The sequence below is a fragment of the Pezoporus occidentalis genome, unplaced genomic scaffold (assembly GCF_034315485.1).
Source record: "Pezoporus occidentalis ecotype Australia unplaced genomic scaffold, CSIRO_AGI_Poc_V1 ctg67, whole genome shotgun sequence".
Taxonomy (NCBI): Eukaryota; Metazoa; Chordata; class Aves; order Psittaciformes; family Psittacidae; genus Pezoporus; species Pezoporus occidentalis.
Genome location: NW_026916019.1, coordinates 2,834,886 through 2,848,258, shown reverse-complemented (window position 1 = coordinate 2,848,258; position 13,373 = coordinate 2,834,886). Strand labels below are relative to the sequence as shown.

The 13,373-nt window shown below is 45.0% G+C and overlaps 2 protein-coding genes and 1 long non-coding RNA gene across 3 annotated transcripts in view; 2 read left to right on the top strand and 1 right to left on the bottom strand.

Annotated features, from left to right (window-relative positions):
* The window catches only part of ZDHHC14 (zinc finger DHHC-type palmitoyltransferase 14), a 124,409-nt gene that overhangs the window by 102,964 nt on the left and 8,072 nt on the right, over nt 1-13,373 (bottom strand). The window lies entirely within an intron of this gene.
* The window catches only part of TMEM242 (transmembrane protein 242), a 41,045-nt gene continuing 27,741 nt past the window's right edge, over nt 70-13,373 (top strand). The window contains exon 1 of the mRNA XM_062640903.1: nt 70-370. Within this exon, the coding sequence (XP_062496887.1) occupies nt 70-370 (301 nt within the window). The remainder of the gene's footprint in view (nt 371-13,373) is intronic.
* LOC134175227 (uncharacterized) lies at nt 3,151-6,174 on the top strand. Its single transcript, XR_009968926.1, has 2 exons — nt 3,151-4,223; nt 4,657-6,174. It is a non-coding gene; the product is annotated as an uncharacterized LOC134175227 (long non-coding RNA).

Genomic DNA, 13,373 nt, shown 5'->3' with positions numbered 1-13,373 from the left:
CGCCTCACGCTCCGCGCCGCCGCGCTTAACCCCCGCCTCCCCTACACAACAGGTCCCAGCCGCCGCCTCATGCTCCCCAGCGCCTCATCCCCTCGGGGCGGGCGGCCGTGCGGAAGGGACGTTGGGGAACGGAGAGGACAGGGAGGCTTCGCCGCCGGTGGGAGATCTCTGCGGAACTTCTCCCGCCCGTCACCATCCTCGCCTCCCGCCTCACGGCCGCCGCGGGCGGTCGCACGCTGCGGCAGCGCAGGCTCTCGCTCACGGCCCGCGGCGGTGCCGGGTCCCCCCCCGCATCCTGCCCCCGCCCCGGCGCACAGGAGCGGCTTCCCGCCGGCGTCTCTGGTTCGGCTGGGCTTTCGGCCGGAGCAAGGTGAGGAAAACGCCCGGCTCGCCTCCGCTAGCTGGAGAGCGGCGGCTTTCTCTCCCCGCTTTCTCCAGAGTCTCTATCCAGGCTTCTCCCCAGCAGCCAGACCCAGAATCAGCAGCTGCCGCCTCCTCATCTTCAGGGAGAGGCGGCAACCACCGCAGCGGCGGCCGCCCGCGGGAGGAGGCGGCGAGGGACGGGACCACACAGGCGGACACCCCCTGCCGCGGTCGGTCCGTCAGTCAGCTGCTTCCTGCCGAGGGGGCAGGCAGGTCACCCGCACCAGCAGCGCTGGGGACGCCGCGCCGTCGATGCAGCCGAGCCCAGCCCTCCCTCCGGCTGGTGGAGCGTGGCGACAGTACTAACTGTCCCCCATCGCCGCCTCCGCCACTGGGGTAGCGGCCAGCCCTGCGGGTACAGGAGTCCGGGCCGGGCGCGGTGCCTGCGCTGGAGCCCCGCTCCCGCCGCCTGAGCCCTCGCCGCCCCCGGCACGCGCGCACACAGGCGCGAGCGATGCCTGCCGTCAGCCCCGGGCGGAGCCGACCCGTTCCGGTACTCGCCCGCGCGACACGACCTAGCGGGACCGGCCTCCCTCCCCGTGCTGGCTCGGCCGCGGACGCTCGGGGAGCCCCCCTCCGCCTGCTGGGAGTTGTAGTTTCTCTCGGCAGCTTCCGTGAAGGCGCTCCGGAGGCGGGAGGACCGTAGGAGGGACTACAAGCCCCAGCATGCCTTGCGAGCGGCCCCGGCGGGAGGGGGTGGTGCGAGAGCGCCGGCAGGGCCCGGGGCGAGGTGAAGGCAGAACCGGCGGGCTTGCCGCGAAGGCGGCAGTAGCTGTTTCAGCGGGCCCGAGGTGTCTGAGCCGGGACCCGCCGTACCCCGAGACGGCCCTGCCGTTCCCTCCTACCTGTCCCCGCGGGCTGGGACGGCCGCGGCCGCAGCTTGTGTGTCTGTTAGGCCTGAGGCTACAGCCCCCGATCCATGCAGCCAGGCGGTGCGTTGTCCTCCGCTGCTCCCTGCTCAGCCATGAAAACCACATGTGCCTGTCTCACTCACCCAAAGCCCTCGGCTGCACTGGTGAGATGGCCACCAGGTGGATGTCCCTACTAATGCCCGTACACGCAAACGTTCCACTGCTTTAGCAGTGGCATGCTCGGTTACAGGCTTGTCCACCAACACCGGTGTGTTTGTACGGACCTGTACTCTGTCCTGACTTCATGAGGCACAGGCCAGAAAGGTACAAGCCGCTAAGGAAAACCTTTTCAGAAACGCAGTCCTGCACTAAGCCGTTATTGCACAGTATTATCCTGGTGAAGAATGGCACTGGTGGCAGGAAGCCCAGGGAGGGAGGCTTCCCACAGCTACTCTCAAAACTGCTTGCTGTTCTTTCTGCCTACTGTGGTGTGTCCCTGTGCATTCAAAGAGGTCAAGCTGGTGAAGGGTCTAGAGCACAAGTCCTGTGAGAAGCAGCTGATGGAACTGGGATTGTTTAGGCTGGAGAAAAGGAGGCTCAGGGGAGACCTTATCACTCTCTACTACCTAAAAACAGGTTGTATGAGGGGAGGGTCGATCTCTTCTCCCACATAACAAGAGATAGGATCAGAGGAAATGGCCTAAAGTTGTGCCAGGGAAGGTTTAGACTGGATGTCCAATCCAAAGGGCATCCCAAAAGGGCTGTCAAGCATTGGAACAGGTTGCCCAGGGAAGTGACTGAGTCACCATCCCTGGAGGTATTTAAAAGATGTGTAGATATGTCACTTAGGAACATGGTTCAGTAGTGAACCTAGCAGTGCTGGGTTTACAATTGGATTTGATCTTAAAAGGTCTTTTCCAACCTAAATGATTCTGTGTACTGCTGGAGATAAGCAGCCATGCACAGCTCTAACAAGGCGTTTACTTTGGCACATCTTTTAGGAAGGTTTTCAGTTTAAACCAACAAAGAATGGACTAATTTTTGGGACATGCAGTAGAATTGAATCCTCAGTTCAAAAAACCCCAAAGCATACTGAAGAAATTTCTGGAAGAAGTTTAGATATATATTACAGTCAGCCCGCATTTCTCACAGTTGAATGTTGTCCTAGCAGAGACACCAGAAACAGTGTGAGGATGCAACTGAGCTCTCATACATAGGCAATATGTGTTCCATTTTCATAATTCCATTTCTAATTTTGGAAGGGAATATTTATCCCTTTAATTTAGTATGACAAGCTAATTATTTATCCCTAAACAGTGCCTGATAACAAAGTAACCATGAAACAGATTGACCATCACTGGATACTCCCCTTCCTTGGAGGAAATTAATTACTTTGGTAACCAAATTATACAGAGAAGATTGGTAGACACTCCTGGTGAGCCTACAATCCGTATTATTGATACACAAGAATCATTTGGAAAATGTTATTGCCTCATGGGAAAAAAAAGAGGGGTGTCTCCCTCTGCAAGGTATAAAGGAGTAGTCCTTTGGCAAGTGGGCAGCAGAATGTAAAACCAGTTTCCTATGCCATCTCTCATGCAGATGCATTGGCTTACATTTCCCCCCACATGTAATAGATGCTGCTGCATTATTCCTTCCCTCATGTAGTACCTGTTGCCAACAGTTTGCCTGCTGTCTCATAACTCAGATATCACAGTATTTTTTGTTCTTTGAAATGTTCTTTATAAACAGCTAATAACTTTTAATTCTATCTTCATTAACCCAGCGTCAGTATGTGCCAGCAGAAGGCTGCTGACAAATTTCGTAGTTCACTGACAAGCGTTTTTAGTCTTCACTAGCCTTTTATTAGCATACTGCCTTCAGCACTTTGACAATATTAATGACTTTATGATGTCAAATGGCACTGTTCACTCCTGAGATTATGAAATATTTTAGACAATTGTGAATAGAGCAAACAGTTTATGTAGAAATGCCATTGTTGGCTTATCTTAAAGGTAGCACTCAGGCTAATTTCAGAAACACTCTACAGAAGCAAACCATTGGTAAACAATACCAGTACCTTGCCTGAGCTGCTGTCTCATTTCACAGCCTTCCCCTTGGGTTTTAAGATGTTATGGTTGGGAAGTGAACTTCAGCCATATCAGTTGAGAGAAATACATAAAGGAATTTGAGGCGTGCCTGAAAAAATAATTCTAAAAGTCATGCTCAGAGAACAAACGCACTTTTACTTTCAGTAGTGAATCTGCTTTGATTCCAACAGGATCATCTAATGCCCCACATTGTGCTTTTCACATGACAGGGTGTTGTAGTCCCTAATCAGTACCAGTACTGCACTGGAATTTAGAGTGTTAGTGATGTCTTTCTGCAAACATTACAAACACTATCAACACCTCTTTGAAGTTGTTTTTAAAATTATTTGGAAACTCCCCTACAAAAAAGACTTTATACAGCTAATATTTCACACAATTCAACATTGTTCTTGAAAGCATTTGTTATTGTTTATTCACAACACTAATAAACATTGGCTTGAGGCACTGAATAGATTAAACCATAGACACAGTAGGAAAAATATTCTCCCTTCATAAAACTTTGTAGGATCATTTGTTACGGTATCTACTCTTTTGATTTCTTATTTGTGAGCCAGGTTGATTTCATGGAGTAGATGTGTATGTTGCAGCAACATTACTTAGTTACAAAAAAAAGAAGACAGATTATCTTTTTGTTAAGAAAATATTAACAAAAGAGCTATTGCCATTGAAAGCTGCTCTCTTTCTCTGCAGTGTGGAGGTGTTGTACGGGCAAGACTTAAAACAACAGGGGACCTAATTTGCTGAGATGACACATCACCTTACATATATAGAACATCTGTTACCATGCTTCATGGCAGAATCTGCTTGACTGTGCTGGAAGCATTATCAGACAAAATATGTAAGTGATTAAATAAACACGAACTAGCAAACTGTAGCGTATGAAGATAGGCTGAGAAAGTTGGGGCTATTCAGCCTGGAGAAGAGAAGGCTGCGTGGAGACCTCATAGCAGCCTTCCAGTATCTGAAGGGGGCCTATAGGGATGATGGGGGGGGGGGGGGGGGCTCTTCATTCACTCGGAGGGACTGTAGTGACAGGACAAGGGGAAACGGGTTAAAACTTAAACAGGAGAAATTTAGATCGGATATAAGGAGGAAGTTCTTTCCTGTTAGGGTGGTGAGGCCCTGGAATGGGTTGCCCAGGGAAGTTGTGTTCAAGGCCAGGTTGGACGAATCCTTGGGTGATATGGTTTAGTGTCAAGAGCACACAGTGCTGAGAGTTTTCTACCTGTTTTCCTGACCATTTTTGTTTTCCTCCTTTTGCTGTTTTTCAGAAGTTGCCTTTCCCTGTACCGCTGCTTGGACAGTGAGCCAATGTTTTAGAGTCTTACCAGCACCAGTCATTCGTTTTGTCAGATGCTTTATTTCCTTAAACAAGGTTTTGGTTAAACTGGAGATTACATTTCATAGAAGTTGGCAGGAAGAGTAAGACTGAGAATGCACATCAGAAACACTTTCTAAAGGAATCCAAAAATATAAAGAGAGGTTTTCATTACAACAATGTGATCAATTTAAGCAGGTCCAAAAAAATTTTAAATGTCTCTTGCTTTTGAAAGACCAAGGTGACTAGTTGTACAGCCTTCCAACAAAGTGTAACATGTGCTGCTTCTCTGCAGTAGACAAATTAAGAAGACAAGAGGAAGGAAGAAAGCTTCTTCATGGCAAGCTCTGCAGGCCAGAATCAATGTTGTATTTATATGTATCCACCCCATGTTAAAACCATATCTCTTGACTGGGGTGACTTTTTTTCTGTTTTGAAGCATTAGAAACACAGTTGTTTAGAATTTAATGATCTGAAATAGCTTAACCATGTAGTCTGGATTTTTTTTGGTCATTTTTCAATTTCTGCTTTTTGCTTCTTACCACAGAGCTTCATTGCTTTGCATAGAAATGAGAGTCTATGGATATTTTAATTTATTCCAGCAGAATACAGAATAAAATGAGAATTCTCCTTAAAAATGCAATCAAAACCCAGAAGTTTTGAGAATTGGCCATGTTTCCCTGATCAGTGACTGCTTCCAAAGCCGAAGGGAGACTACTTCAAAAATCTTACCATTTAAACTGAAAAAAAAACAATGCAAACATTGTGTGCAGTCATCAGTGTGGTATTTTAACCCTATTTAACATTTCTCTTTGTTCTGATTTGAGTGAAGGAAAGAAAAAAGTCTTTCATTCTGGGAAGCTGACACAGAACATGAGCCAACCAAAAGAAAGGGCCGGGAAAGCAGTTACGTGAGGAAAAACCCTCAGTTTTTCCAGTGTCATCAGTCTTGGAGCACATCAAACATTCCCATGATGGAGCGAGGAAATGATTTTCCTCAGTCTTACATCATGTATTAGCAAAGTACACTACTCAAAAAGTAGAATGAATTCCAAGTTTGTTTGATGTTTTGTTTTCCTGTGAAGAACCTTGCATTCATCACTGCTTGATGCAAAACACCATCATTTAGCCGGTCAGTACTGCGTACTTCAGTGAAGGTCAGATGCCCACGTTACTAATTCTTGATTAACATGGTTCATACAGTTTTATCCTTATCTCCGTTCACCAAACAAGTACTTTTTCTTCAGTAAACTTCCTCTTGAATCCACTTTTTTTTTCCTCCCCCCATTACATACAGGAAATGAAGTTAGCACTTCAGCGAAATAGACATATGACCATGGGTCATACCTGTCCATGCACAGCACATCTGCTTTCTGATTTCTAGGCGTCTCCACTGCTAAAAATTTCTGTTGAGCCAGGCCTCATTTTGTGTTCATCACAATCAATATTAAAACAAGTGTCTGACTGAGCAGTGGATGAAGTGGAGCTGGATTTCCTTTCCCCATCACAACAACTTTGCTTTCCCCTGTGGTCCACGTGACACTCCTCGTATGACAAGCAAATCACACACTGTAACTAAGTGGAAGCAGCACACAAGCTGACCAGGGGCCAGCTGCCTGCCACCAAATGACCAAAAATGACGTAACACGAGATGAGTCAGTGGCTGAGCAGAGTGAGCAGCTCACAAGCACCAAGGAAGGAAGGCCTCCATCTCCCCTCTTCCAAACTAGCAGTGAAGGGTGGCAGTTGTCCTCTCCTCTCCCAAGTCCCTTCCACCCTCCCTTGCAGTCTCTCTACTGCTCATCGGATGTTTTGCTGGGCTGACTCAGTGCAAAAGTATCAGCACAAATAATAGAAAACTATTCACTTTTTTTTTCTTTTTCCACCAAGTTATCACACTGAAATGACTCGGCAAAGGACATGACAAAGCATCAGGACTGGGACAAAGGAGGGGCAGGAACATATTGCCCAGGCAAAGGGAAGTGAAAGAGTATTTATAAATGTATTTAAATTTAAATATAAAGGGACAGAAAGTAAGACCAAAGGCAGCAGTTGGATCGGTCTAGGCTGCCACTGAACTTCAGATTCAACCAGATGTGCTCATGGGGACATCCCATAGGTGCAAGAGCTGGCAAAAAGTAAGAGGAGACAACACACAGCTTAAAGACAGAAAAGGAAGGGAGAGCAGGACCTTTGCCTCTGGTAGTGGTGGACTGTTAGATAAGCCCAAGCCACCTCATTATGACTTGTTTGGTATGGTAGTACATAATGACCAAGTCCTTTCCACAGCATGGGCATTGATTTGTCTGTCTTCCATCGATTTTCAGGAAACTTTCAAGAATTTAATTATACTTGAAACTTCTATTCTTTTGCCTATTCATCTGAGCAAGTTCCAAAGTATTCCTCTGGGGAGAGAAGGAAAATCTGACTGACACTTTAAACAATTGGGTAAATCTGTTCCCATAGGAAACAAAACAAAAAATAATACACACCTACAAGTGGTCCTGCCATTAAAGGGATGCTGTCAACTGCAATTAATTTCTTTAACCAATTGAAATAGTAAAAATGTTTTGAGATAGAGTTCTTTAATATCTCCTCTGTAAAAGAATACCCCTTTTGCAGGTGTTTCTTTTTCATCCCACTTTTCACTTGGGGCTATAGAAGGGACTGGACTCCTGACTGAAAAAAGAATAACCACAAATATGCTCCAATTTATCCAATTTACAACCTTCCCCACCCCCACACCTCTGTGTATGTTTCCTGAACACCTCTTTCTTTCTCTTCCCCGCTGTCTCAGCAAACAGCCGCTTCCAGTACTGGGGGAAAGTAGGATCTTGTGCTCTGCGGTGGAGCGTAAGTGATTCCATCCAGCTCATCCAGGAGCGTGACGTTCATTTGGAGAAAAGCCTTCTGTATAATTATAGTTGTGGGCTGTTTCACTGTTCTGAACGATACATTGGGAACATTTACATCAGAACCATCCATTGCTGTCAGCAGAACACATCCATGATGTGTGCTTATATGGATTGACACAAGATATATAATAGCTTTCCTGGAGAAATTGGGCAATTAGAGACTTCTGTATATCCCAGAGGGGGGCTATCTGCATCATTAAACACTTAACTAGGGCATCTCAAAATGGAGCTAACTGCTTCTGAAAATCTCTTTAATGTTTTGTTGTTAAAATTCAGCATCATTAATGGGGAACATTTATAATATTATATCATTTCTTTCTCTCTTGCCTTAATTTTCTCTCCCGTACTCTTTTCCCTGCCTTCAACTTGGCTTTGTGTCTCTTCCAGACCTGCCCATCCCCCCCTGCATATACTTCATTTCAGCAAACAGCAATGTTTGTCATGGGTTTCATACCCACCCTCTTTCCCACCTTCCTACCATAAAACAATGAGCAAAACAAATAAGGGAGAACAGGTCATTTCACACCTCTCAGAGATATTTTCAGGACAATATGTCCTGACAGACTCAGGGGTGGGGCACTGCAAGGACTGAATTGATTTCAAATTTGGAACCCATCCCCACCAAATCCCTGCTCCCCCAGCCAACAGGATGAAAAAAATATTTCATTTACTTGATAATTTAGACTCCATAGGATCTGAATATTCAATGAGCTCTGTATACAACGGACTAGATGTGACTCATGAATCATATGGCTGACAACACTGCAGTAGAGAAAGGAAGTCTGACAATCAGCAGAAACGTGATACTGATCATACACAAATGTGGTCAGAGGCATAAACCAGAAACATTCTTCTGCTATTTTTGATCATTTATTTACTATAATTATCATTCCCATATTTGTGTGAACACTTAAATGGATGGGTTTTGCTCAGAAGCCCGCACCCAACTAGGCATGTGTTTATGGCACCAAAGTTTTAGCAATTACCTCTAGGACTAGATGATGCAACATCTGATGGAAATGCAGTTTTCACTTAATAAATGTGTATTTCATATTGCAGTCAATGTGATGGCCCACTTTTAAGCATTTTCAGAAGTTTATCTTCTTCAAATATACCTTACTGGGCCTCATAAGACGTACTTTGTTTTTTTCCTATGATTATTAGCCATTCATTATTTTAACCAATAATTATTCTTCAAAAAATTCATGCACTTCTTGTAAGAAAAGGTACAGGATTACTTACATGGTTAAGAGATGGTTTTGGCCAAGATTCTGGGAATGACTTTAGAACATATGGCTTTAGAACATATGCTTTTTTACACTAAAATAGGAAAATGAGTTTACAAATCTGAATTTTTGTAGAACTATACTAATCTACTCACATAAAATAATTCTGATGAGCAAATGGCAGTCTGCAGTATAATCACATCTTAAACCAATAAGACCATAACCAGGAAATCCAGGAAGACCATTCAGAATGCTAAAGAAAATCATTCATGCAATAAATAATATGCAAAGATTAGTCTTGGAGGCATTATAGATTGGTTTGTTTTATTTGATTAAAAGGAATATAGGTACAGAATATTAGCAGGAAAATAACAGGAAAAAAGAAAGGAGGTTGGGAGAACAATTTATACTCAGACTTGATGTAAAGATAACGAAAGGGGTTTCAAGGAAGACCTACCTAAAGGGGGCCTACAAGAAATCTTGAGAGGGACTTTTTACAAGGGCATGTATGGATAGGACAAGGGAGAATGGTGTTAAACTGAAAGAAGGCAGATTTAGATTAGCTATAAGAAGGAAATTCTATGAGAGGGTAAGGCTCTGGAACAGGCTGTCCAGAGGAGCTGTGGCTGCCCCATCCCTGGCAGTGTTCAAGGTTAGATTGGATGGGGCTTTGAGCAACCTGGTTTAGTGGCATGTGTCCTTGCCTATGGCAGTGGGGTTGAAACCAGATTAAGGTCCCTTCCAACCCAAACCATTCTGTGATGCTATGAAGGTATTTACTAGTAACCAGAGTTCCTCCCAGTGTGGAATCCAGGTATTTCTACCACAGGTTTGTGTAAGCAGACAGTGGAGAAATCTTTTCACTTTGACTGTAGTGGGGCACACTCACCCTGCCTTCCTTTCAGCAGAGAACTGCAACTGGACCATCCTAATTCAGTTGCCTCTCAAGCCAGAGCCCCAGGTGACCCGTAACATCAGAAGGAAAGAGGTAAAGAGGGGAATACTTGTGTGAGGAACTGAGCTTGAAGAACTTCAGTTACTAGTAAGTAGGCTTCCCTTTTAAGTTTGGGATAAATATTCCCATGATACTTCAATGTGGAAATTTAAAAAGTGGGGTTGCATACAGAAGCACAAAGTCTCCAAATAACCATTGTGAAGAGCCTGCGCCTTTCATGCAAACAGCCCTGGCCACCTCAGAGATAGTAAATACTTGGGAAAGTTGATGGCTGAAGCTTTAGATAGCTGCTCAGAGCTGGGGAGTAGGGAGAAAGGATATCAACAGAGGAAAAGTCTGGCACTCACTACCCATAGGAGAAACTGCAGGTGGATTTTTAGGGACACCTTACTCAGAAGGAAAACCTTATACAGGAAATAATCTGTAAAACCTTGTACTTTTCCACTACTCAAGATAACTGCAACTAGGAAGGATTCCTACACAGACAAAAAGCAAATTACTGGTGGCATGAAGGAGCAGCTCATGGAGATTTATGAGAACCCAGCTCCCATTTTTTGTGATTCTCATCCAGGCCAACTGGTGCAGACTAGCTTTTGGCATATAGGTCAAAGCTAGGGCTTTCCTAGCTGACTAGCTTCATCCTTTCTTCACACTCAGAGTAGCATATTTTAGTGCAAAATCCATCCTATGCCTTTTTTATCTGCATACCACAGCCCTGTCTGTTATACATTATGCACAACACTCAGCGATTGCCTGCTCTAACCACAGCACCTAACCACAACGCATTGCTCAGACTAAGCCACACTCGTAACCTTGGCATAGCCTACACTGCAAACACACCCCACCTGCCAGGATTCTGCTTTCTGCAGCTGCCACTGTACCTGCTCCTTGTGCAACAGCTCAAGAAATCACGACAGCATCTCAGGCCTCTCCTACGCCTGCCTAGGCCAGGGAAGCCAGCTCTACATGTCACATCTCAACACCTTGCAGAAACTTCTAGACTTACATAAAATTGATTTCTCCCCCCCCTCCCCCCCCCAATATATATCCCCATGTAATCGTCAGCAACACTGTGAAAGTATTGTCAGCTCTTTCCCCAGTGCAGACTCCCCACTGCAGGGAACAAAACACAGGATTCACATTCACACAGGCTGCATCTACACAGTTCTTGCAACTACACTCAGAGAAAAAATACCAGTCAGTCATTGTCAACTCTCCACTCTTCCAGAGTGGGTAGCTGGCACTCTCTCCCCCTCTGCAGCACCTTGCCTTCTGCAAGGCTGGAAGGCTGTGTTTATTTCAGGCACTGCAGCTTTTCAATCTTGGGTGAAGTGCCTGTACCCAGGCAAGTTGTGCACATGCGGTGTCGGGAGGGACTGCGCATTCAGCTTGTGAGTACACGCATTGCAGGATACAGAGGACACCAGTTTCCTGTGTTCTGTGAGAATCCCTGTGGCAGGATGCATCTCACACCACCTCTTTACAAGTGGTCTGGTAAACCCTTCAGTGTAGATTAGCCCCATAAGATTATGTCTTTCACCGTACCTATACACTCAGCACTGTTGCTGTCTCCAAACCATCCTGAGCAATGGGATGGCAAGCAAACGTGTGTTAGCACTGCCTCACAAGCACCACCTGCTCTGTAGGGCAAGAAAGGCACTACGTTAATGAATGTTCACTCCAGCCAGTGCTCACAGAGCAGAATTTTTCTCTCCACACATGACCAAAAAAAAAAAGCACTGATTTCCTTCCTTCCTCTGTACCTCCTCAAGAGGACAAAAGCAAGAGTTTCCTCTTCATACAAAAAGACTGAAAAAAAACAGTCCTCCCACTTCCTTTTCCCACCTCCTTTTAAAGTCATGAAAAGCACCAGTCGATCTCTTCACCAACCTGCCCAAAGGATACAACTCTCCATCTTCTTAACACCTCATAAGCTTAGCTCCTTCCCTGCTTCTGAGAAGCTGGCGGGCTGAGGTCAGCTCATTGCAAAGGTCAGTAGCAAGGCCTGTGCCATGAAAGTCTCACACAAGAACAAACCCCAAGCTCTCTCAGGTAGAATTACAGTATCTCACTGCTTTGCTGCCTGCCTTATACCCCCTCCAGACAGAGGCAGCCCACATTCCATACATCCCTCTCTAGAAGGCCAGCTGATGAGCTGAGCTGAGGGAAATACTTGCCTTCCAAGCCCTTACTAAAAATAGATGGCAAGCAGAAAACATTAAACAAAAGCATGTCGTAAAATACATGTGGATTGGTATGTAAAAGTATTTCTGATATGTAGAAGAGTTTACCATTATTAAACCCTCAAATTAAACAGAGCAAAGTGCATACATGTTTAGGCTTCATCCAGTGTTGCTATGCAGACCACTTCAGTGGAGAAGCACTGGATTCAACCACCACAAATACAAGATGCTCAAGCTAGAAGTTGCTTGTGCTGGTTCTATTACTTGATGGGCTGACACACACCTGCAAGTTCCTCTTGCTGAGCTGAAAGCATTTTAAATGTCAGCCATGAATCACAAACGCTTGGCTGGCTGGTAGCATCTGTGCCTCCTTGTTCTACTGAGTGGGTTCAGCCGACCTTCCTGGTCTTTCCAGGGGTTCATATACCCTGTAGCAGAGCAAACCATTCATGTCTGCCCACTAGGACATCAGATTAAATAAAATCCACCTGTTATATCTAATTATATATACATTATTATATATAATCTAATATACACGCACATGTACAAACTCTACCCCTCCATGTGCAAAGAGAGCAATAGCCCTGTCTGACCTTCCAACCAGCCAGGCTTTCATGGGGCTGACAGAACGTTCCATGAGTTACATCCTGACTCAAGGGCTTATAAGATCAGGGCCACAGTTTAAAACAGGTATCAAAGAGTTATAAATTGTGACATAAGAAAGAATAATCATATTTTCAGCTCAGTGAATGCTGCAAAGCATTTGGAAACACAGTATTCCTGTTTCTTTACCTGGCTCCTCATTTTATCCACTCTAGCTGTTACTAGCATTAACCTTGCCAGCAAAGCAAAGAGGCTTGGAAAAGAAACTCTGCAAAGGGTCAGGAAAACACACAGCCTTTTTCAGAGAACAAAAAGCACTGTCCAATGAACACAGAAGGAGATGAGATGTCAGTGGTTAGTTTTAAGCTTTATTTCTGCTCTAAAACCAAAGACCTCTTTATAGCCTAACAGAATTATAGACTCGAGTCTACCATTAATAGCATGCATGGCGCCAGTGTAATAAAAAATGGAAATTTAGTGTCCAAGAATGATTTATGAAGCTCAGTAATTCATGTCAGTTTCCACAACATTGTGCTTCTCAAAAAATCTCAGGTCCAGTAACTAACAGTGCTCAGTTAGACATTGATCCTGTAATGAATGTGTGCACTTTACTGATTTTATTTTGGCGATGTTACAAGCATGGAAGCGAGCGAGCAAGAGAACATGTGCAGCAAAATGTTCAGCAACATTTCTAATCTGCTTTGTACTTGGTATCTTTAAGATACTCATTTCATCTTTCCACACCCCAGCACAAATAAATACAAACAAAGGAACATGTAAACTTCTGA